General features: G+C 42.4%; 1 protein-coding gene across 5 annotated transcripts in view; it reads left to right on the top strand.

The window, feature by feature from the left end:
• WDSUB1 (WD repeat, sterile alpha motif and U-box domain containing 1) overlaps positions 1-26,185 on the top strand; it is a 145,931-nt gene that overhangs the window by 116,056 nt on the left and 3,690 nt on the right. For 4 of the 5 annotated variants that reach the window (XM_029605552.1, XM_029605557.1, XM_029605551.1 and 1 more), the window contains one exon: positions 2,133-2,273. In XM_029605552.1, the coding sequence (XP_029461412.1) occupies positions 2,133-2,273 (141 nt within the window). Of the gene's footprint in view, positions 1-2,132; positions 2,274-26,185 lie in introns of those variants that run through there. The other variant, XR_003857346.1, reaches the window with a different exon arrangement.

Below are 26,185 nucleotides of genomic sequence, written 5' to 3'. Positions count from 1 at the left end.
TGTTAGCTGGGTTAAAATACATCTTTATCTGTATCTAATACATAGGAAATAACAAAAGTAGCTCGTGTATTTATATTATCTGATTCTAGAAATGTTGAGATGTTACGGCTTACGATTGGTGTTAAAATATCAATGGACCCTTCTGCCAAATTTGCCCCTCTCTTTTTAATAGGCAAATAATAGTAATTACCGGTAGATAACAAAAATACCATATCATTTGGAAATTGAAGAACCTCAATTATATATTACTTAAACAACTCAACCCCTGAAAGGAGACGAGTTATAGGAAAATTCAACAACCGCAAATTTTTTGAACGTAAACTGTTCTCCAATATTTCACATTTCTGATGGATAATTAGATTATCTTTAATACCAGTAATTGAGGTTGATTGTAAATTGGATATGGCTCCAGAATGTAACTTAACTTCTGATTCCAGTTTAGAAGATCTTCTTTCCAAATCTAAAAACTTCGAAGATGCCTTTTCAGTGTAATGATAAAGATGCTTTACAGAATTTAAGGAATTGTCAATCTTGGAAATCACTCTCCAAATGTCTGAGAGAAATTTTTGCTGGTTCCTCTTGAAAACTAGGAGCTGACCCATCCTTTGTCAAATGTAAAGAAACAGGCTCAGGATTAGGAATAGTAACTGTGAACAAGGATGTTGCTGATTCAATAGATACATTGTCCAAATATTCATAATTCTCAGTTACTAACTTGCTAGTATGAGCCTCTGACCCATATCTCCTTGAACCTCAGTAGTGACCAAACCTTGGGGGCAAATAGATTTATTCAAAGAAGTATTAGGATCATTTAACAACATACCTGCTGAAACTTGTGGTTTGGGAGGAGGAGAATGCGCTTCTGGGGTTAAAGATATCCCAGCTAATTCTGTATTTGAATCTCGCAGTAATGAATTAGCCTTAAACAGAAGTAAATCCATGGGCCCATGGATTGAAGTAGAAGTGGGGTCTGCCATTGATGTTTTCCCTTTCCTTTTTTTCCCCATAATAGAGCTAGGAAAAAAAACGGCATAAGGGACATGCCCCTTTGGTGCATGGCACGCCGGTGGCAGCACGCTGCAATTTGAGGCCCTCTGGTCCTCCACGTCTGGCAAGGCATCTAGCCAGTTGCCCGTGGCAGATCTTGGAAGCCTCTCAGACCCAATAGGAAGGCAAGGAAGTCCCCTCTCAGATTGCAGCACGCCGCAATTTGAAGCCCTTGGGCCTTCAGGTCGAGCAAGGCGTCTAGCCAGATGCCCGTGGCAGATCTTGGAAGCCACCGGGTCCCAATAGGAAGGCAAGGAAGTCCCATATGTCTGTTGTTTAACTGTTCAAGTAAAGTGCATTTCTTTATTAAAGGAGTTGAGAGCCACACCCTGTACATTTGCCCATATTTGCATTCTTTTGAGGGTCTTGAAGAAGTCTAAATAGGTCTCATTTAACATATTTGCTTCTGCATTTGCAGTGGGTCTAATATGAATTTAGATGTAGAACATTATAATATGAACTCTTAAATTCAAGGAATTTAAAATTGAATTTATTCTAATTTTCTTGCAAATAGGAGATAGTATTTGATATATTAACTTGAGGTTTATATTATAAATTTAATAATGTTATATATTTTGCTAATATTTTTACCTGATTAATAGACTACCCTGTATACTTTTGGTACACTTGATGCTTGATATATCATTTTATAGCTTTTGGGTTTTAAATGTTATGTCACAAGTTGTAAAAATTGTTGATTTTAATGTTTTCTGTGTGATGAATGTTTATACATTGCCAGATAAGTTTTCAAATCAATAAAAGAAGAAACATGACTTTAGATTCTGATGATGAAATAGAAGTTGAACAAAAATGCACAATTACTATAGCATAAAAGGTGGGGTTTCCTGTCAGTCCTGTCCTGTCCATTCTTACAGTGGTATTCTTTCTAAATTGTAGATTTGGGTTTAAGATCAAAATCATTTCTATTCTTGGTAAATTTGTAAGGCCTACAATGCTTCACATTTGATGCCTTCTTTTTGATATTCAAACCTGTTTGCATTCAGAAGTTAATGTTCCTACAGTAATATGAGTGAAGTGTGACAGATTATAAAGGATCTTTTTTTGTTTGTTTATTTTGTTTTAAGAGTCTCTAGGGCTGCGCAGTAAAGTTTTAAGAAAAATTGAAGAATTAAAAATAAGATTGGAATCTGCTTCTCTTAGTATACCAGATGAATTCCTCTGCCCAATAACAAGGGAACTTATGAGGGATCCTGTTATTGCATCAGGTACAGTATTCTATAATTATAGCTCATTAGTACTTTCAAAAATATGTTGGCTAAATATTTTTCCTGTTTGGGTAAATATTTCCCCATATGCAGTACCAATATATTTATTGTAATTTAAATATGTTGTATGTTATCAGGCTTCTATTATTTGCAAAAAATTATTTTTACCTAGCACTTCATGGCTAATCAGGACCCCCCACATGCTATGTAAACATAACACATTAGAAACACACATACATAAATCTCCATTGTTAACTATATATCATTTTCATCAGTTGAATCTAGACAAGTTGAATTAAGACAAATGCCTTTTCATATTCTCTGTTTGTAAAATGGTATGGACAAAGGTACAATAAAAAGTACCAGACCCATGCCTAGAGCAAGATAAGTTGCATCAAATAAAAATGCACACAGTCTTAAATCAAACTAAAAATGTTGGTTTTGATTCACTCAGTTTAAGGCTGGAATGAAAACTGGTAAATAGCTATTCAGGAAGGCCAAGCAAATTTTAAAAAAGAAAAAATGAGATTCAAACCTGAATAGCAGCAAGTTGGGAGATGATAAACATGAGGAGGCATTTGGGGCTGACCTACCTTTGAGCACAGACTGCATTATCAGCCTCATTGTAATACATGTGATTTTCATCCCTTTTCCATTGTACAGTTGTCAGTCCCTCTATAAAAAGGCGAGGAATCAGCACTGAAGATGCTCAGGTTGTGATGCTACCATGACCCAAGGCAAAAAACTAAAACCACCTGCCCATACTCTAATTTCCACAGCCTTATGTGCATAACAACTGCAATACTTATTTATCTCAGCTCCATAAAATTCAGTTGAGTACCCCAGCACACATATACACAACTGTTTATTATAGCGAGAGATAGTATTCCATCAGTATTCAATCTTGGTGTGCCATCTATGAATGCCTCGCACACCAGGAAGACAAATGATCCACATAGTGAACCTGGAAGTTGTAGTAGGCCAGATTGACAAACTAAAGAGTAGCAAATCACCTGGACCGGATGGTAAGCATCCTAGGGCAGTGGTTCTCAACCTTTTTTCAGCCAGGACACACCTGACAGATGGTTCTTAAATGCGTGACACACTGAACCTATGACCGTCACAGGGCTATATGTAAACATACACTCTGCATCCCCTAACAATGGATGCAGAGCAGAAATAGGGCATTACCCCCACAGAACTCACCATGCAAAAAAAGATATTCTGGTTCTGATGACATCTCAGTAAAAGCAAAACAAACTCCCTTTACTAGCAGGCACAATAGCCCTCCTTATGAAAAGTTAATAATTTACTACTAATGCATATCCTATTGAAAAAACACAACAAATAAGATTAATACAATTGCCTACATGCCAGTAAAATATCTCACCTCGGGCACACACACAGAACCTACCTTCACCAAGTACAGAAAGATCACACATTATAAATATGGAGACAAACTGGAATGGAAAACCAAAAAAAAGCCACTCTGCATGCAGTGCAAACCTGGAGAAATGGAAAGAGAAATATAGCACCTAACACAGTCCCAGGATCTGCAATAAGGCACAGAAACTAATCTGCACAAAGTTACACCTGCATTATGGAACACATAACAACCCTATCTATGAAAAGGCAACACTAATAGTATTAAATCAGTTCCTAAACACTAATACACCTCCTATTAGGAAAACAGAACAAGCCAAGCTGCTATAGATCCCCATACAGAAATAACTGTAAAACTATATTAAATGTTTCAAAACAGCTGATGAACAGAAAAGTCAAACAATTAAAACTCATAAAAATTATTAAAAATTGTCCAAATATCAAAAACATATTTCAAAACAGCAGACACATCACATAACACTCAATAATAAAAATGGCAGTCAATCCAAAAAAATAAACTTAAAATGCCACCTTTACTTACCCTCTCTAGCAACTCTCCTACTCCTTTCCCTTGAACACACACACACACTAAACCCTCGGTCTCTGTCTCACACACAGACACCAGACACCTCCCTGCCCAGTCTTTGTGTCTCACACACGGCCCAGTCACCTCCCTGCCCAGTCTCTGTCTCTCACACACGGCCCAGTCACCTCCCTGCCTAGTCTCTGTCTCTCACACACGGCCCAGTCACCTCCCTGCCCAGTCACCTCCCTGCCCAGCCTCTGTCTCTCACACACGGCCCAGTCACCTCCCTGCCCAGTCACCTCCCTGCCCAGTCACCTCCCTGCCCAGTCTCTCTCACACACACGGCCCAGTCACCTCCCTGCCCAGTCTCTGTCTCACACACACGGCCCTGTCACCTCCCTGCCCAGTCTCTGTCTCTCACACACGGCCCAGTCACCTCCCTGCCCAGTCTCTGTCTCTCACACACGGCCCAATCACCTCCCTGCCCAGTCTCTGTCTCTCACACTCACCCCAGTCACCTCCCTGCCCAGTCTCTGTCTCTCACACACTGCCCAGTCACCTCCCTGCCCAGTCTCTGTCTCTCACACACGGCCCAGTCTCCTCCCTGCCCAGTCTCTGTCTCTCACACTCATCCCAGTCACCTCCCTGCCCAGTCTCTGTGTCTCACACACACACACCCGTCACCTCCCTGCCCAGTCTCTGTCTCTCACACACGGCCCAATCACCTCCCTGCCCAGTCTCTGTCTCTCACACTCACCCCAGTCACCTCCCTGCCCAGTCTCTGTCTCTCACACACTGCCCAGTCACCTCCCTGCCCAGTCTCTGTCTCTCACACACGGCCCAGTCTCCTCCCTGCCCAGTCTCTGTCTCTCACACTCATCCCAGTCACCTCCCTGCCCAGTCTCTGTGTCTCACACACACACACCCGTCACCTCCCTGCCCAGTCTCTGTCTCTCACACTCACCCCAGTCACCTCCCTGCCCAGTCTCTGTCTCTCACACACACCCCAGTCACCTCCCTGCCCAGTCTGTCTCTCACACACACTTTGCTTAGAGCCCCAGTACTGTGTTCCCCTTTAATTTTGCAGTGGCAGATTTCCCAATGCTGCCGCTGCCTTCTCAGCCGCACTGAAGCAGCAAACATTTATTTTATAAAAATATGCCACAGCACTCACGCCTTTCTTCTGGCTGTCGGGATATCCCTAGGCTCCCGCGGCCCCCCATCTGTCTGCTTTTATGGCCGCTGGGAGCTCCAATTGCCCTATCTGTAATCAGCATGGCTGAGTGCCACTTTTACTTTAAAGACGGGTCTGCCGCGCTCACTGTTGCATTGGAGGGGGAGGGAGAATCCTCGGAGCAACCGGCCTCTTCGTGCTTGCAACTCACTGCCGCTTTGAGGAATCCCTAATCTATCGTGGTTCCTGGTGCGGCTGGCCTCTTTTCTTTGTGGCTCGCCGCTGTGTTTAATTTCAGTACTTCCAGCCCGTGGCGGCCATAGGGTCGGGCTTCTTTGCCGCCACAGGCCTGGACACTGCCACTCCTCCCAGCCCCCCTCAAACCACCCCACCCCCGGGCTATGAGATGCCCCCTTCTTCCTGCCCCACCAGCGAATCAGAGGCTTCCTCCTCCCACTAGCAGGAAGAAGGGAGGAGGTTTCCGATTGGCCCGCGGGGGCAGGAAGAACGGAGGAGGCTTCCCATTGGCCTGCGGGGGCAAGAAGAAGGGAGGAGGATTCACATTGGCCCGCGGGGGCAGGAAAAAGGTAAAGGGAAGAATAACTGGGGCTGTGGGACACCGGCAGCTGCGACCCACCAGCTGATGCTTGGCGACACATTGGTTGAGAAGTGCTGTCTTAGGGTACTGAAGGAACTAAAAAATGAAATTTCTGATCTATTAGTTAAATTTTGTAACCTATCTTTAAAATCAACCATTGCACCTGAAGACTAGAGAGTGGCCAATGTATCCCCAATATTTTAAAACGGCTCCAGGAGTGATCCGGGTAACTATAGACCAGTGAGCCTGACTTCAGTGCCGGGAAATATAGTGGAAACTATTCTCAAGATCAAAACCGTAGAGCATATAGAAAGACATGGTTTAATGGAACACAGTCAACATGGATTTACCCAAGAGAAGTCTTGCCTAACAAATCTGCTTCATTTTTTTGAAGGGGTTAATAAACATGTGGATAAAGGTGAACCGGTAGATGTAGTGTATTTGGATTTTCAGAAGGCGTTTGACAAAGTCCCTCATGAGAGGCTTCTAAGAAAACTAAAAAGTCATGGGATACGAGGCGATGTCCTTTCGTGGATTACAAACTGGTTAAAAGCCAGGAAACAGAGAGTAGGATTAAATGGTCAATTTTCTCAGTGGAAAAGGGTAAACAGTGGAGTGCCTCAGGGATCTGTACTTGGACCGGTACTTTTCAATATATATATATATATATATATATATATATATATAAATGATCTGGAAAGGAATATGACAAGTGAGGTTATCAAATTTGCGGATGATACAAAATTATTCACAGTAGTTAAATCACAAGCAGATTGTGATACATTATAGGAGGACCTTGCAAGACTGGAAGATTGGGCATCCAAATGGCAGATGAAATTAATGTGGACAAGTGCAAGTTGTTGCATATAGGGAAAAATAACCCTTGCTGTAGTTACACGATGTTAGGTTCCATATTAGGAGCTACCACCCAGGAAAAAGATCTAGGCATCATAGTGGATAATACTTTAAAATCGTCGGCTCAGTGTGCTGCAGCAGACAAAAAAACAAACAATGTTAGGAATTATTAGGAAGGGAATGGTTAATAAAACGGAAAATGTCATAATGCCTCTATATCGCTCCATGGTGAGACCCCACCTGGAATACTGTGTACAATTCTGGTCGCCGCATCTCAAAAAAGATATAGTTGCGATGGAGAAGATACAGAGAAGAGCAACCAAAATGATAAAGGGGATCAACAGCTCCCCAAGGAGGAAAGGCTGAAGAAGTTAGGGCTGTTCAGCTTGGAGAAGAGACAGCTGAGGGGGGATATAATAAAGGTCTTTGAGATCATGAGAGGTCTTTAACGAGTAGATGTGAATCGGTTATTTACACTTTTGGATAATAGAAGGACTAGGGGGCATTCCATGAAGTTAGCAAGTAGCACATTTAAAACTAATGGGAGAAAATTCTTTTTCACTCAATGCACAATAAAGCTCTGGAATTTGTTGCCAGAGGATGTGGTTATTGCAGTTACTGTAGCTGGGTTCAAAAAAGATTTGGATAAATTCTTGGAGGAGAAGTCCATTAACAGCTATTAATCAAGTTTACTTAGGGAATAGCCACTGATATTAATTGCATCAATAGCATGGGATCTGCTTGGTGTTTGGGTAATTGCCAGGTTCTTGTGGCCTGGTTTGGCCTCTGTTGGAAACAGGATGCTAGGCTTGATGGACTCTTGGTCTGACCTAGCATGGCAATTTCTTATGTTCTTATGTTCAGATGAAATTCAAAAAGCTTATACCTGATGAATCCCTGTATCACCAAATTTAAGCTACCAGAAATGGAATTATATACCTCCCATACCATCAGGTCAGCATGTCATAATTTCATATACTCAACTTTATTATATTGCAGCTAAGTGACATTTCCGGACTGGCTATATATGCAGGTGCAAGACCTTTTTGTAAAGATTAAATTCTTTTAAAGTGACATCACTCCATCTAGGAATTATATGAAATTAATCTTTAATTTGATTTATGAGATCTTTGACGGATCAAACATTCTGACTGCTTTCTCTTACACTCCAACTTCACCCCTCACCCTTCCCCTCATTTTTCCTTCAGGTCAGATGAAAGTGATTAGAGTAGAGAGTTTTCTGTTTGCTTCAGCCTCAGTTCCTCCCCCCCCCCCCCCCCCCCATACACACACATATATACAGACACATATAAACACACACACCTCCTGTTCCTTGAGGGCTGCTTGTAAGGAGAAGAGCAGGAGCAGAAATATCACTGAGACTGAAGGTAGATCTATAGCTTTCTTTAGAAATTGAATTAGGAGGTGGAAAACTTCGGGAATGTTGATTGTGTAGCAGGTTGTAAAGTATGCAGCAACAGGTTAACTATGCAATTTTTCTGTGAGTGCAAATAGGGCCTGGGGGAACTTTCCTCAGTTGCAGATAAAGCATGGTATAGGCACTAGAAATGCTGTATAGCAAACCTTCCCCATCCTTCAAGGTTTTCATAAAGAAAAGGAAGGTTAACTATCAGAAGTTATGTAGCAGATTGTAGCTCGTTACAAAACCTGTTGTGTTACCTGTTTGAATTTCTTTGTTACCTTTATTATTAACCTTCACTCTATTCCTTGTTCATTGTAAAGCCTGTTACTATTTTTTAGTTATCTGTGAACCGAGATGATGTTCCCAACGTATCCCGGTATACAAAAACACTCAAATAAATAAATAAATAAATATGATTGAATTCTAGATATGAGTGTATGTTTTAATGTTAAACATGACCAATTACTGAATGCAATATAACGCATTAAACATTGTGAAGCAGAAGCATAGCTAGGTACTGACATACACAGCCCATGATCCAAATCTGTGTGCCAGTGCCCCAAAGTCATTCTTTGCACACTGGTGCTATCATCCCCAAAACAGCTGATGCCTTTAGGCACCTTGCAGATGTCAGTGAGCTTCAGCCACATGGTGCCAGAATTCCCATATTATACTCACAGGGCCGGATTTTAAAGGTCCTGCGCGCGTAAATCCGACCAGATTTACGCGCGCAGGGCACTCGCGCACTGGTGCACGCACAGCCCCGGGACGCGCGTAAGTCCCGCAGCTTCGTAAAAGGGGAGGGGGTGTGTCGGGGACGGGACCGGGGGCGTGGCGCCGGCCCGGGGGCGTGGTCAAGGCCCCCGGGTCGGGTGATGGCGCGCCAGCAGCCCGCTGGCATGCGCAGATTTACGCCTGCTTTCAGCAGGCGTAGATCTGTCAACAAAGGTAGGGGGGTTTAGATAGGGGTGGGTTAGGTAGGGGAAGGTGCGGGGGGTGGAAAGAAAGTTCCCTCCGAGGCCGCTCTGATTTCTGAGCGGCCTTGGAGGGAACAGGCAGCTCGCGCCAGGCTCGGCGCGCGCAAGTTGCACAAATGTGCACCCCCTTGCGCGCGCCGACCCCGGATTTTATAAGATACGTGCGGCTACGCGCCTATCTTATAAAATCCAGCGTACTTTTGTTTGCGCCTGATGCGCGAACAAAAGTACGCACTTGTGCTAAATTATAAAATCTACCCCACAGTGTTGTGAATTCATAAGAACAGTGCAGAAGTTTGGACATCATATGGCCTCCATCCAGCTTTTCCTGGACCAGCCACCAAATTCCCTGTGAGGACTAGCCCCCCATCCCCCCGCCGATGTCATCTTGGGGCACCGGCAAAATGCAAGCAAGACGCCAGCGGCAATTTAAAACATCTTGCCTTCTTCCTGACTGCTTGCTTTTTGCTTCTATTGTCATCTGAGGCAATTACACTCCAGCACCTCCAACCAGCTCTCTCCGGACCAGCCACCGTGTTCCCCGTGAGGGATAGCCTCGCCCCCCCCCCCCCCCCCGCCAACGTCATCTTAGGGCACCGGCAAAACGCTGGACCTAATTTTGTCAATTAGCTCATAGTACACCCCCCCCCCCCCCCCGATTTGCAAGCCTGTACCTTGGTCCAACCACTATTTGATACATACTTCGTTCTCAATTTAAAAGATTCCAGATAGTCAATTTAGAAATCATAAGATTAAATTTGAATTTTGCAACTGATCAGTTCTGATAATTGAGTAAATCAACTACCTGAGGCTTTAAGGAAGTTAGATTTAGGTAATATTAATAGGGCAGTGGGCTTTTGGTTTGATATAGTTCAGTCACTTGTGGAAAAACTTAGCCCAGTCATTAGAAAACAGATGAATGTCAAAAAAAAAAAAAGTTTAATGCTCCCTGGTACTCCTCGGATTTAAAAGATGTAAAAAGGGTCTTAAGAGCAAAAGAAAGGTATTGGCGAAAGAACCCTTCCACCCAAATCCTGCTTTCTAAATATAGAATCCAGATTACTAAATCAAAACGTGATTAAGGGCTGTGTCTGATTGAGAGGGTGCTGCTTTTATGCTGATGTTTTCTTTTATGCACTTTGTATATTTTATTTGTATTAAACTATTTGTAATTTTATTTTATTTTTAGGTTAGAATTTATCTTAATTGTATTATTGTAGTATTTTATGTTTTTTGCTATGATTATGCTAGAGCGGGCTATTCCATTTGGGCACCCTCGCCTCAGGTTGTGCTGACCAGGGACGCGTCCCACCTGGGGTGGGGAGCCTACATCGATGGTCTCCGTACACAGGGTTTCTGGACTGCACAGGAGTTGCAGTTCCAGATAAACCTCTTGGAATTGAGGGCAATGCGGTACACCATATGAGCCTTCGGGGATCGCTTGGCCAACAAGATCATCCTTGTTTGGGCGGACAACCAAGTGGCCATTTGGTATATCAACAAGCAGAGGGTTCCCAGGTCCTTCCTCCTTCGTCAGGAGGCAGTGCATATCTGGATCTGGGCACTGGCGCAGGGGCTGTTTCTCCGGGCCGTGTATCTGGCGGGTGCAAAGAACACCCTAGCAGATCGGCTGAGCCACACCTTCCAATCTCATGAGTGGTCCCTGAAACTGGCGGTAGCAGATCGGCCCTTCCTTCTCTGGGGGATTCCGGATGTGGATCTGTTCGCCTTCTCCAGCATCACAAAGGTGTCACGGTACTTCTCTCTGTCCAGGTCGGACAGCGGGCCACCCAAGGATGCCTTTGCAGTCTATTGGGGGACTGGCCTCCTGTATGCCTATCCACCTCTTCCATTAGTGTTGAAGATTCTCCTGAAATTTCGCCAAGACCTTCCTTCCAAGCTTCTGTTCCTATGTATCTCATTCCCCCCCCCCCCCCCCCCCCCCCCCGTTACCTGTTCTTTGCAATTTCCACCTGCTGTTATAATGTAAACCGATATAATGTCATCACGAATAACCGGTATAGAAAAGTCTCCATATAAATAAATAAATAGTTAAAGACCGGGCATCCATGTCGCCCTGCATTGGCCACAGCTGGTATGGTTCCCGCTTCTGCGGCAACTGTCCAAGTGAAATCCTATCCTTCTGGGGACAGCTTCCCATCTCCTCTCCTAGGATCAGGGCAGGCTATGCCATCCCAACCTCTGTGTACTGTCCCTCACAGCATGGATGTTGAAAGGTTGATCCTGCAACCCCTGGCCTTTTCGGAGGATGTGACCAGGGTCCTGGTGGCTTCCAGGAAGCCATCCACCTGGCAGTCTTACGCCTTAAAGTGGAAGAGGTTCACAATATGGTGAGCAGAATGGTCTCGATTTCTTCTCGTGCCCCATCCGACAACTCTTGGACTATCTTCTGCACCTCTCGGAGGCGGGTCTTAAGATCAATTTCATACGGGTGTACCTCATAGTACCATCAAGATATGGACGGTTTGCCCATCTCGGTGCAACTTATCATGTGCTACTTCAGCTGCGGCCCCCTGCAGTCTCATGGGGCCTGAACGTGGTACTAGCCCAGCTGATGAAGCCACTTTTTGAACCACTGCGCTCTCAAGCATTTGACATGGAAGTTTGTCTTCTTCATAGTGGTGATGTCAGCATGCAGGGTTACATAAGAACATGCCATGCTGGGTCAGACCAAGGGTCCATCAAGCCCAGCATCCTGTTTCCAACAGTGGCCAATCCAGGCCATAAGAACCTGGCAAGTACCCAAAAACTAAGTCTATTCTGTGTTACCGTTGCTAGTAATAGCAGTGGCTATTTTCTAAGTCAACTTAATTAATAGCAGGTAATGGGCTTCTCTTCCAAGAACTTAGCCAATCCTTTTTTAAACACAGCTATACTAACTGCACTAACCACATCTCTGGCAACAAATTCCAGAGTTTAATTGTACGTTGAGTGAAGAAGAACTTTCTCCGATTAGTTTTAGATGTGCCACATGCTAACTTCATGGAGTGCCCCCTAGTCTTTCTATTATCTGAAAGAGTAATAACCGATTCACATCTACCCGTTCTAGACCTCTCATGATTTTAAACACCTCTATCATATCCCCCCTCAGCTGTCTCTTCTCCAAGCTGAAAAGTCCTAACCTCTTTAGTCTTTTCTCATAGGGGAGCTGTTCCATTCCCTTTATTATTTTGGTCACCCTTCTCTGTACCTTCTCCATCACAATTATATCTTTTTTGAGATGCGGCGACCAGAATTGTACACAGTATTCAAGGTGCGGTATCACCATGGAGCGATACAGAAGCATTATGACATTTTCCATTTTATTCACCATTCCCTTTCTAATAATTCCCAACATTCTGTTTGCTTTTTTGACTGCCACAGCACACTGAACCAATGATTTTAACGTTATCCATTATTTATTTATTTATTTAGCTTTTATATACCAATATTCAGCAATGCCATCACATCGGTTTACATATAACAATTTTAACTAAAAAATGGATACAATGTAATAAATATAACAAATGATGGGAAAAAATGGGATATGTATTACAAAATATAATTATCAAATGTGTTATCCACTATGACGCCTAGATCTCTTTCTTGGGTGGTAGCACCTAATATGGAACCTAACATTGTGTAACTATAGCATGGGTTATTTTTCCCTATATGCATCACCTTGCACTTATTCTCATTAAATTTCATCTGCCATTTCGATGGCCAATTTTCCAGTCTCACAAGGTCTTCCTGCAATTTATCACAATCTGCTTGTGATTTAACTACTTTGAACAATTTTGTATCATCTGCATATCTGATTACCTCGCTCGTCGTATTTCTTTCCAGATCATTTATAAATATATTGAAAAGTAAGGGTCCCAATACAGATCCCTGAGGCACTCCACTGCCCACTCCCTTCCACTGAGAAAATTGTCCATTTAATCCTACTCTCTATTTCCCGTCTTTTAGCCAGTTTGTAATCTATGAAAGGACATCTCCACTTATCCCATGACTTTTTACTTTTCCTAGAAGCCTCTCATGAGGAACTTTGTCAAACGCCTTCTGAAAATCCAAGTACACTACATCTACCGGTTCACCTTTATCCATATGCTTATTAACTCCTTCAAAAAAGTGAAGCAGATTTGTGAGGCAAGACTTGCCTTGGGTAAAGCCATGTTGACTTTGTTCCATTAAACCATGTCTTTCTATATGTTCTGTGATTTTGATGTTTAGAACACTTTCCACTATTTTTCCTGACACCGAAGTCAGGCTAACCGGTCTGTAGTTTCCCGGATTGCCCCTGGAGCCCTTTTTAAATATTGGGGTTACATTAGCTATCCTCCAGTTTTCCGGTACAATGGACGATTTTAATGATAGGTTACAAATTTTTACTAATAGGTCTGAAATTTCATTTTTGAGTTCCTTCAGAACCCTGGGATGTATACCATCCGGTCCACGTGATTTACCACTCTTCAGTTTGTCAATCAGGCCTACCATGCCTTATGACTTATCCGCCCTATACTAGATTCTGTCATGACAGGTTGGTTCTGCGCCCACACCCCACGTTCCTGCCAAAGGTGATTACAGACTTCCATCTTAACCAGTCTGTTGTGCTGCCTACTTGCTTTCCCCGGCCTCATGCTGACCCAGGAGAGAGGGCGCTGCACACCCTGGATTGTAAGAGGGCCCTGGCCTTCTAACTGGACCGTACAGCGGGCCACAGGCTGTCCCCCTAGCTGTTTATCTTGTTTGACTCCAACCGGCAGGGCAGGGCCGTTACTAAGCAGACTCTTTCTACCTGGCTAGAGACTGTATTTCTTTCTGCTATGACCAAGCGGGCCAGCACCTGGAGGGGCCATGCAATGGCGCACTCCATAGGATCGTGGCGACCTCTGTGACCTACCTGCGTGCAGTTCCATTGAGAAAGATCTGCAAAGTTGGGACATGAATTTCCCTTCATTCTTTTGCTGTACATTATTGTCTGGACAGGGATGGCCGGTGGGATAGCAGATTCGGCCAATCTCGTCCTACGAAACCTTTTTCAGCTGTGACTCCAACTCTTCCATTGTAGACCTTTTGTTTTTTGTTCAGGCTGTCTCCGCAATTACCACCAGCATCTCTGCTGTTGTGCCCATTGGCACTTGCTGGTTCGGGTCCAGCCTGTAGCTAGGGATTCACCCATGTGTGAGGACTACCAACCTGCTTGTCCTAGGAGAAAGCACAATTGCTTACCTGTAACAGGTGTTCTCCTAGGACAGCAGGATGTTAGTCCTCATGAAAACCGCCAACTGCCCCGCAGAGTTGGATTCTTCTGGTTGTTTTGTTCTTTTCTTGTATCTATGTACACGACTGAAGAGAGACCCCCACGTGAACGCAGGGATAGTGGCATGCTGGGCATGCTCAGTGTGCCAGCCAAAGTTTCTAGAAACTTTGACAGAAGTTTTCTGTGCTGGGCTCCATCTTGTGATGTCACCGATGTGTGAGGACTAACATCCTGCTGTCCTAGGAGAACACCTGTTACAGGTAAGCAACTGCGCTTTCCAGGATCCTCAGCTAGTAGAAATGCAAACCAGATAGTCCAAGTCATTGAAGAAGAAAGAAGGAACTTTGATATCAGTGTTATCATCCATCTGGGGACCAGTGATCTCAATAGAAATGGTATCCATGAAGTACAAAAAAATGTCCAAAATCTAGGAAAGATAAGACACACTGGAAAGACCATTGCCTTTTCAGAAGTATTACCTGTTCTTGGAAAGGGAAATGAGAAGCTATGCTGTATAAATAATTTCAATTCCTGGCTCAAAACCTGGTCTACAGAAAGTGGTTTTGAATAAATTGGAGGCTGGGGTCATGTATGGAGCAGTAAAAGGATATATGGTAAGGATGGTCTACATTTGTCTGTAGCAGGAAGGAGGATGCTGAGTGAGAAATTCAAATCATATATTATCAGACATTTAAACTGAAGAATGGGGGTGGCAGTAGATATTCAATGAAATTGACATGTCACCCCCAAGCAATACAAGATGTTGGAGGACAAAATAACAAAATCAATCAGCTCAAAAAAGCAGAAAAGGTGCCTAGGAAGTGCAACAAATCAAGGGAGAAAAACTGGAAAGCTATAACTGCAGGCCCTAATGGTAAAGGCAGACTTGGACACTGTTGCTGTTACGGAGACATGGTTCACGGATTCTCATGATTGGGATACAGCCATACCGGGCTATAAATTGTTAAGGAAGGACAAAGAGGACAGAAAAGGGGGAGGAGTAGCTCTTTATGTCAAAAACAATATCCAAGCAACTGAACTGCAAGGAATGTGGGGTAGAGAAGAAGCATTATGGGTCATCCTAAAAAAAACAAACAAACAAAAAAAAAAGATGGTGCATCCATTTTTACAGGCCTCCAACTCAAACAGAAAAACTAGACAGAGATCTGGACAAAGACATCCAAAAGGTTGGAAAGAAGGGAGAAATGTTGATTGTTGGAGACTTTAATCTGCCAGATGTAGACTGGAGAATCCATTCTGCGGAATCTACTAGAAGTAGAGAGATAGTGGATGCCGTTCAAGGGGCTCTCTTCAAACAAATGGTAATGGAACCCACAAGGGAGGGAGATATGCTTACTAACGGGAATAATGTCTCTAATGTCCAGGTGGGTGCCCACCTGAGCACCAGTGATCATTAAATGGTATGGTTTGACATCGCAAATAGGATACGGAGAAGTCACACGAAGACCCGAGTTTTGCATTTCAAAAATAAGGACTTTTTCGAAATAGGGACATACCTGGAGGTAGAACTAGAAGAGAAGGAGAAAATGGGAGAGATGGAACAACAGTGGGCCAAACTAAAAGGAGCAATTACAAAAGCAACAAATCTGTATATTAGAAAAGTAAACAAAAGTAAGAGAAATAAGAAATTGATCTGGTTCTCAAAGGAGATGGCTGACATAATAAAAGCAAAAAGAACCATGTTCAAGAAATATAAAGGGTCCCAAAACGAGGAACACAGGGAAGAATATCTGGTGAAACTGAGGGAGATTAAGAAAGTAATCAAGAAAGCAAAACGTCAGGCAGAAAAAGGTATTGCCAAAGAGGTAAAGTAATGTGACAAAACATTTTTCAAATATATCAGAGAAAGGACAAAGATCTGAAGTGGTATAGTGAAATTGAAAGGTTACAAGGATCAATGTGTGGAGAGAGACAAAAAATGGCGGAAATATTAAACACATAACTTCAGTTCAGTGTTCACTAAAGAAGACCCTGGAGAAGGACTGTCACTAGTTAAGAAGACTGTGGATGTGTGTGGAGTAGACGAAACTCCATTTACAGAAGAGAATGTATGGGAAGAGCTAGGAAAACTGAAAGTGAAAAAGCCGTGGGGCTTGATGAGGTTCATCCCAGGATACTGAGGGAAATCAGAGATGTGCTGGTGGATCTGCTAAGTGACCTGTTCAGTTTAGTCCCTGGAAGCTAGAGTGGTGCAAAGTGATTGCAGAAGAGCAGTGGTGGTCCCGCTTCACAAGAGTGGGAGCAGAGAAGAGGCTGGAAACCACAGGTCGGTTTGCCTCACCTCATTGGTGGGAAAATTAATGGAGACTCTGCTGAAAGAAAAGATAGTGAACTATCTAAGGTCAGGAGGATTGTTCATCCCAATGCAGCATGCCCTCACCAGGGAAAGCTCCTGTCAGACAAATCTGATTGATTTTTTTGATTGGATGACTAAAGAATTGGATCAAAGAAGAGCGCTCAGTGTGATCTATTTGAAGTTCAGCAAAGCATTTGATTCATAAGCCTCCCGCATAGGAGGCTTATGAATAAAATGAGAAGCTTGGGAGTGAGCACCAAGGTGGTGTGGATTATAAACTGGTTGACAGGTAGAAGACATTGTGTGATGGTAAATGGAACCTACTCTGAAGAGAGAACAGTGTTAAGCGGAGTGCCACATGGATTGGTGTTGGTCTGGTCCTATTCAATATCTTTGTAAGCGACATTGCGGAAGGGATAGAAGGTAAAGTTTGTCTGTTTACGGATGATACTAAGTTCTGCAACAGAGTGGACACGCCATAAGGAGTAGAGAGAATGAAACACGATTTAAGGAAGCTTGAACAGTGTTCAAAGATATGGCATCTGGGATTCAATGCCAAGAAGTGCAGAGTCATGTATCTGGGGTGTGGTAATCCAAAAGAGCTGTATGTGATGGGGGTGAAGGGCTATTGGGCACAGAGCAGGAGAGAGGGACCTTGGGGTGATAGTGTATAGGAATCTGAAGATGGAGAAGCAATGTGATAAGACAATAGCTAAAGCCAAAAGATTGCTGGGCTGCATAGAGAGAGGAATTGCCAATAAGAAAAAGGAGGTGATGATTCCCTTGTACAAGTCATTGGTGAGGCCTCACCTGGAGTATTGTGTTCAGTTCTGGATGGAGATGATCCAGAGAAGGGCAACAAAAATGGTGGGGGGGTCTCCTTCAATTGACTTGTGAGGAGAGATTGATTAACTTAAATATGTATACTCTGGAGCAGAGGAGGTGCAGGGGGGTATATGATACAGACCTTCAGATACCTGAAAGGTTTTAATGATGCACAATCGACAAACCTTTTCCTTTGGAAAGAAATCAGTAGAACTAGGAGTCACGTAATGAAACTCCTGGGAGGACGACTCAGAACGAACATCAGGAAATATTTCTTCACGGACTAAATCAGTGAAAGATTGAAAAGCGTGCATTAGGGTAACTTGCTGATGTGGCAGCTACTACCCTTAACCAATAAGACTGATAGTTTCGATGCAACTCCAACATTGCTTTCTGCTTCAATGGCAAGAGGTAACAGGAAATTGGACTCAGACAGCAACCAACTAGGGCCCTGACTTTGACGGTTTGGGAAACTAAATATGGGGTGACCTATATGGTGCGACAAATACTACGTGGCAGATGCTAACATAAGCTTGCTGGGCAGACTGGATGGACTGGTTGGTCCTTTTCTGTCATCATTATGTTTCTATGTTTCCATGAGTTTTATTATTTCGGTGAGAGCGGCTTGACCATAGGGGTGATTGACTCAAAGGGTGCCCGCTACATCTGGGTGGCCTTCTGTTGATTGTATAATCAGCCAAATCTGTGGTATTAGAGAGGGCTGCCTGGACTGAATATGCAACCTTTGATTGCAAAAGGAAAAGAGTCCACATTTTTAGAGGGCCACTCTTTCTTAAAGAACACTACTTCACTTAGACTACAGCCAGCCTTAGATCTTTTGAGTTCCTAGCAATGCCTCTATTGTGGAGTAGGAAAGAGCAATGTGCAGGGTCTACAGAGTTTTTTGTTGCTAAGTGCTGTTCATGTAGCTGAAAAGAATATATATGAAAAAACATTCAAACGTTTAAATTATAATCTATATATTAGTGCTAATAGCACACTTAATAGCAGAGGTGAAGTAAGAAAACTGGGCAGAAAGGGCATTTGGAGGCTTTGGTGATGGGATGTTTTACAATGTAGATTTCTGTATTTCACATTAGATGGCTGGGTTTGGTAGCTTTTACCTACATATTTATTTATTTATCTCATTTTTATTTTCTGCTTTTCGGCACTTCAAAGTGGATTACATTCAGGTATTTCTCCTTTCCCAGAGGGTTTGCAATCTAATGGGCCGATACAGAAAAAAGTACAGGAGAGCGGGCAAGCGCCCACTCTCCTGTGCACACGATTTGATATCGGCCTGCATGCAAATGAGGGCCCGCGGTAAAAAGAGGCGCTAGGGTCACTAGCGCGTCCCTAACGCCTCCTTTTTGATAGGAGCAACGGCTGTCAACGGGTTTGACAGCTGACGCTCAATTTTGCCGGCGTCGGTTCTCAAGCCCACTGACAGCTACGGGTTCGGAAAATGGACGCCGGCATAATTGAGTGTCCGTCTTCCAACCCACGGGCCACTGGCCATTTTTAAATTTTTCTTTTTTTTTATTTTGGGGCCTCAGACTTAATATCGCTATGATATTAAGTTGGAGGGTGTACAGCAAAGCAGTTTTTTCTGCTTTTCTGTACACTTCCCCGGCGCCGGCAGAAATTAACGCCAGCCTTTTGGCAGGCGGTAATTTCTGAAAGTAAAATGTGCGGCTTGGCTGCACATTTTACTTTCTGAATCACTCCGGAAAAACTAATAGAGCCATCAACATGCATTTGCATGTTGCGGGCGCTATTAGTTTCGGGGTGGTTGGATGCGAGTTTTTGACGCGCTGTTACCCCTTACTGTATAAGGTGTGAAGCTAGCACGTCGAAAACCCGTAAGTTTGTACCTGAGGCAATGGAGAATAAAGTGACTTGCCCAAGTTCACAAGGAGCGGCAGTGGAATTTGAACCCTTGTCTCCTTGGTTCAAAGCCCACTGCTCTAACCACTAGGCGGCTATTCCCCTCCTTTAGTGCTGATCATTTGTGTACATTAAGCTTTCCGAAGATAACATGTTTATTTCTACTCGGCTCATTCATATGAAGAAGAACATTCCATATGAGTGCCAGTGTGTCAGTTTGAAAAAGGAAAACTCTGATGCTGTGCTCTCATTTCTTCACACAACATGAAAATGCAATATTTTATTCAGTTCACCATCTTTACTGTTTTCCTTTAACACCAAGCCAATTCTCCAGTATTTTAGCAATGAAAGCCTTGGTCTGCAAGATGCAGCAGGTCGCTAGTACATCATGATTTAGGTCCTTGACCTTCTTTATAAACACCTTCACTTTGCCAGCCAAAGAGGCTGCCCTCTAAATGTAGACAGCAAAATAAAACTTGCCTATACAGTTGTTCTCTGATAATAACAATTCAATTACATAAATAGATCGTATGATCTGGAAAGCTTCCCTAAAAAATTTTTTTTTTTTAAAAAGCCTCAGAGCATGTTTGGAAAAGGACTCATATAACACTCTTCCAATTTTAGTTCTGTTGTATTCACAAGATGGAAAGTGATTAAGAATAATTTGTAAAAAGGGGGGAGATTGGCTTATGTGACTATACTGAGCTGCTGTTGCTTGTGAACAATTGGTACAGGTAAGTAAAACTCATTTTCACTCATAATAAGTAGGCCTAATGGCATCATGCATTTTATACTACCTAGCTAAGGGTGATCTTCAAATAAAGAGATAAGAACATAAGAAGTCACCATGCTTGGTCAGACCAAGGGTCCATCAAACCCAGCATCCTGTTGCCAACAGAGGCCAAACCAGGCCACAAGAACCTGGCAATTATCCAAACACTAAGAAGATCCCATGCTACTGATGCAATTAATAGCAGTGGCTATTCCCTAAGTAAACTTGATTAATAGCCGTTAATGGACTTCTCCTCCAAGAACTTATCCAAACCTTTTTTGAACCCAGCTACACTAACTGCACTAACCACATCCTCTGGCAACAAATTTCAGAGCTTTATTGTGCGTTCAGTGAAAATAATTTTCTCTGATTAGTCTTAAATGTGCTACTTGCTAATTTCATGGAGTGCCCCCTAGTCCTTCTATTATTTGAAAATGTAAATAACGAGTCACATCTACTCGTTCAAGACCTCTCATGATCTTAAAGACCTCTATCGTATCCCCCTCAGCCGTCTCTTCTCCAAGCTGAACAGCCCTAACCTCTTCAGCCTTTCCTCATAGGGGAGCTGTTCCATCCCCTTTATCATTTTGGTTGCCCTTCTCTGTACCTTCTCCATTGCAACTATATCTTTTTTTGAGATGCAGCGACCAGAATTGTACACAGTATTCAAGGTGTGGTCTCACCATGGAGCGATATAGAGGCATTATGACATTTTCCGTTTTATTAACCATTCCTTCCTAATAATTCCTAACATTCTGTTTGTTTTTTTGACTGCTGCAGCACACTGAGCCGACTATTTTAAAGTATTATCCACTATGATGCCTAGATCTTTTTCCTGGGTGGTAGCTCCTAATATAGAACCTAACATTGTGTAACTACAGCAAGGGTTATTTTTCCCTATATGCATCACCTTGCACTTATCCACATTAAATTTCATCTGCCATTTGGATTTAACTACTTGTGATTTAACTGCTTGTGATTTAACTGCTTGTGATTTAACTACTCTGAATAATTTTGTATCATCCGCAAATTTGATAACTTCACTCGTCGTATTCCTTTCCAGATCATTTATATATATATATATATATATATATATATATATATTGAAAAGCACCGGTCCAAATACAGATCCCTGAGGCACTCCACTGTTTACCCTTTTCCACTGAGAAAATTGACCATTTAATCCTACTCTCTGTTTCCTGTCTTTTAACCAGTTTGTAATCCATGAAAGGACATCGCCCCCTATCCCATGACTTTTTAGTTTTCATAGAAGCTTCTCATGAGGGACTTTGTCAAATGCCTTCTGAAAATCCAAATACTCTATATCTACCGGTTCACCTTTATCCACATGTTTATTAACCCCTTCAAAAAAATGAAGCAGATTTGTTAGGCAAGACTTCCCTTGGGTAAATCCGTGTTGACTGTGTTCCATTAAATCATGTCTTTCTATATGCTCTATGATTTTGATTTTGAGAATAGTTTCCACTATTTTTCCCGGCACTGAAGTTAGGCTCACTGGTCTATAGTTACCCGAATCGCCCCTGGAACCTTTTTTAAATATTGGGGTTAGATTGGCCAGTCTTCAGGTACAATGAATGATTTTAGTGATAGGTTACAAATTTTAACTAATAGATCAGAAATTTCATTTTTTAGTTCCTTCAGTACCCTAGGATGCATACCATCCGGTCCAGGTGATTTGCTACTCTTTAGTTTGTCAGTCTAGCCTACTACATCTTCCAGGTTCACAATGATTTCATTCAGTTCGTCTGACTCATCACCCCTGAAAACCATCTCCGGAACTGGTATCTCCCCAATATCCTCATTAGTAAACATGGAAGCAAAGAATTCATTTAGTTTTTCTGCAATGGCCTTATCTTCCCTAAGAGCCCCTTTAACCCTTCGGTCATCTAATGGTCCAACCAACTCCCTCACAGGTTTCTTGCTTTGGATATATTTTAAAAAGTTTTTATTATGAGTTTTTGCCTCTATGGCCAACTTCATTTCAAATTCTCTCTTCGCCTGTCTTATCAATGTTTTACACTTAACTTGACAATGCTTATGTTTTATCCTATTTTTATCCTAAGAAAAATGGGAAGATGGAACAGAAGATGGAAAAACCACACTGGAAAGCAACAGTTGGGTTACAGTTAGGTTTTTTTGAGGAAAAGCCCCAGTAAACCATATCAAGGGTACTATGCTTGATGCATGTATAAACTGAACTCGTTGTAGCCTTCATGTCTCTTTTAAGGATTGACATTTTATCATAGCAGTTGTCAATATTATCCATCTATGGGTTTAGATGCGCCCTTCTGAGTGTAATCCTGCAAGTGAGTAACTATGAGAGGTACAATATGTTAGCTATTAGAGATGTTTTCCCATGAAAGTGTCAAGTCTGTTGATGTAAAAAAAATAAAAAGCTGAGCAGACTTTCTAAGGCCACTCCAGATAACCACAACTCTCATGTAATTAGTATAGGAAGTGCTTCTTCTCTAAATTGAGGGTGAGGAAATAATTTTGGAAGGCTCAGTAGCAAGTGCTGTGCATAACAGTGCCGAGGACCAATTTCATTCCTGGATCAGATCTTTTATTGTCCAGGCAGGTCAGGGGGCTTGGTAGGCAGAGACAGCATGCACAACTCTTGAGGGGAGGGAGTCTTGGCCATCAATCAGTAGCAGCACCTAGGAGTTGGACTCATGTTCCATAGTAGGTGTGTTCTAGAGGGAGCTGCTTTTTGTGCCCATGGCTAAGGACAGGAAAATTCTCTGACTAGTTGTAAATGGAACTTTATGGTGCTGTATCCCAGTGTTACTCAACCACCAATCCATGGACTGGCACCAGACTCCAGCAGCACTTCCACTGGTCGGCGGAGCAATGGTGATTGTAGGAGGAGGAGGAAGTGAGACCTTCCGTGCAGTTGTACACACTGCACTGCACTCTGCATCACAAGCAGCAGAGACTTTTCCTAACCTACCCTTTTGAACTGCAGACTATTTTTTCCAGTTGGGGCCAGTCCTGAGACTTAAGAACATAAGAAATTGCCATGCTGGGTCAGACCAAGATTCTATCAAGCCCAGCATCCTGTTTCCAACAGAGGCCAAACCAGGCTACTAGAACCTGGCAAGTACCCAGACACTAAGAAGATCCCATGCTACTGATGCCAGTTAAAGCAGAGGCCATTCCCTAAGTCAACGTGATTAATAGCAGTTAATGGACTTCTCCAATAACTTCTCCAAACCTTTTTTGAACCCAGCTACACTAACTGCACTAACCACATCCTCTGGCAACAAATTCCAGAGCTTAATTGTGTGTTGAGTGAGAGAGAATTTTCTCCGATTAGTCTTAAATGTGCTACTTGCTAAGTTCATGGAGTGCCCCCTAGTTCTTCTATTATCCAAAAGTGTAAATAACCAATTCACATCTAAGCGTTCAAGACCTCTATCATATCCCCCCTCAACCATCTCTTCTCCAAGCTGAACAGCCCTAAGCTCTTCAGGATGTCCTCATAGGGGAGCTGTTCCATCCCCTTTATCATTTTGTCGCCCTTCTCTGTACCTTCTCCAGTACAACTATATATTTTTTGAGATGCGGTGACCAGAACTGTACACAGTACTCACCATGGAACAATACAGAGGCATTATGACATTTTCTGTTTTATTAACCATTTCCTTCCTAATAATTCCTAACATTCTGTTTGCTTTTTTGACTGTTGCAGCACACTGAGCCAACGATTTCAATGTATTATCCACTATATTGAAAAGCACTGGTCCAAGTACAGATCCCTGAGGCCCTCTACTGTTTACCCTTTTCCACTGAGAAAATTGACCATTTAATCCTGCTCTCTGATCCTGTCTTTTAACCAGTTTGTAATCCACGAAAGGACATCGCCTCCTATCCCATGGCTTTTTAGTTTTCTTAGAAGTCTCTCATGAGGGACTTTGTCAAATGCTTTCTGAAAATCCAAATACATTACATCTACCAGTTCACCTTTATCTACATGTTTATTAACCTCTTTAAAAAAATGAAGCAGATTTATTAGGCAAGACTTCCCTTGGGTAAATCCATGTTGACTGTGTTCTATTAAACCATGTCTTGTATATGATCTGTGATTTTGATCTTTAGAATAGTTTCCACTATTTTTCCCAGTACCGAAGTCAGGCTCACTGTTCTATAGTTTCCCAGATCTTCCATCGAGCCCTTTTTAAATATCGGGGTTACATTGGCCACCCTCCAGTCTTCAGGTACAATGAATGATTTTAATGATAGTTTACAAATTTTAACTAATAGATCAGAAATTTCATTTTTTAGTTCCTTTAGAACCCCAGGATGCATACCATCCGGTCCAGGTGATTTGCTACTCTTTAGTTTGTCAATCTGGCCTACTACATCTTCCAGGTTCACAGTGATTTCTTTCAGTTCATCTGACTCATCACCCTTGAAAGCCATCTACAGAACTGGTATCTCCCCAACATCCTCATTAGTAAACACAGAAGCAAAGAATTAATTTAGTCTTTCTGCAATGGCCTTATCTTCAATAAGAGCCCTTTTAACCTCTCGGTCATCTAACGGTCCAACTGTTTCTTGCTTCGAATATATTTTTAAAAATTTTTATTATGAATTTTTGCCTCTATGGTCAATTTAATTTCAAATTCTCTCTTCACCTGTCTTATCAGTGTTTTACACTTAACTCTACAATGCTTATGCTTTTTCCTATTTTCTTCCGATGGATCCTTCCAGTTTTGAAGGATTATTTTTGGCTAAAATAGCCTCTTTCACCTCACCTTTTAACCATGCCGGTAATCGTTTTGCCTTCCTTCCACATTTCTTAATGTGTGGAATACATCTGGACTGTGCGTCCAAGATTGTATTTTTAAACAGTGTCCATACCTGTTGAACACTTTTAACCTTTGCAACTGCACCTTTCAGTTTTTTTGTATTTTCCTCATTTTATCAAAGTTTCCCTTTTGAAAATTTAGTGTTACAGCTGTAGATTTACTTATTGTCCCCTTTCCAGTTATTAGTTCAAATTTGATCATGTTATGATCACTATTGCCAAGTGGCCCCACCACCGTTACCTCTCTCTCCAAATCCACTAAGAATTAAATCTAAAATAGCTCCCTCTCTCGTTGGTTCCTGAACCAATTGCTCCATGAAGCAGTTGTTTATTACATCCAGGAACTTTATGTTTCTAGCATATCCTGATGTTACATTTAACCAGTCAATTTTGGGGCAATTGAAATCTTCCATTATTACTGCACTGCCAAATTGGTTAGCTTCTCTGATTTCTCTTAGCATTTCATCATCTGTCTGACCATTTTGCTCAGGTGGACGGTAGTATACTCCTATCACTATACTCTTACCCAACACACATGGGATTTCTATCCATATAGATTCTACTGAACATTTAGTCTCTTGTATGATCTTTATCCTGTTGGACTCTATACCCTCCCGGACATAAAGTACCACACGCTCACCAAGTTGATCCTCCCTTCATATTTGGGAGGGGAGCAGTTGCAGCTGAATGTTAATGAGCCTTTATCAAACGAAGTCAGGGTCTTGTCTGCTTTCAGGCCTCACCTCCCCATACAGAAGCCAGGAGGAGGTGAGGCTATAGCAGGGCCTGAGAATGGAGCATATGCTGTCTCATGCTCGCAGTTACTGTTGCTCTCTTCCCAGATATCAGACTCAGTACTGCCACCAACTGGAAAAAAAATGTCTATGGAGAAAGGGTATTAATAGTAGTACTGTTGACTGGCAGGAGAGAAAAGGAGAGGAATTTTTTTTTTTTTAAATGATCAACTAGTGATTGGATAGGGGAGATAAAAACAGAGGGAGGGTGATATTTTCAGTGATTGGTGGCTGGCTAGGAGTGCAAAGTAGTTTTTTTTTCTTTTTTGATAACAACACTGTTGGCT

The sequence above is a fragment of the Rhinatrema bivittatum genome, chromosome 6 (assembly GCF_901001135.1).
Source record: "Rhinatrema bivittatum chromosome 6, aRhiBiv1.1, whole genome shotgun sequence".
NCBI lineage: Eukaryota > Metazoa > Chordata > Amphibia > Gymnophiona > Rhinatrematidae > Rhinatrema > Rhinatrema bivittatum.
Note: the sequence above shows the minus strand (reverse complement) of the source record. Positions and strands in the feature narration are given on the sequence as shown.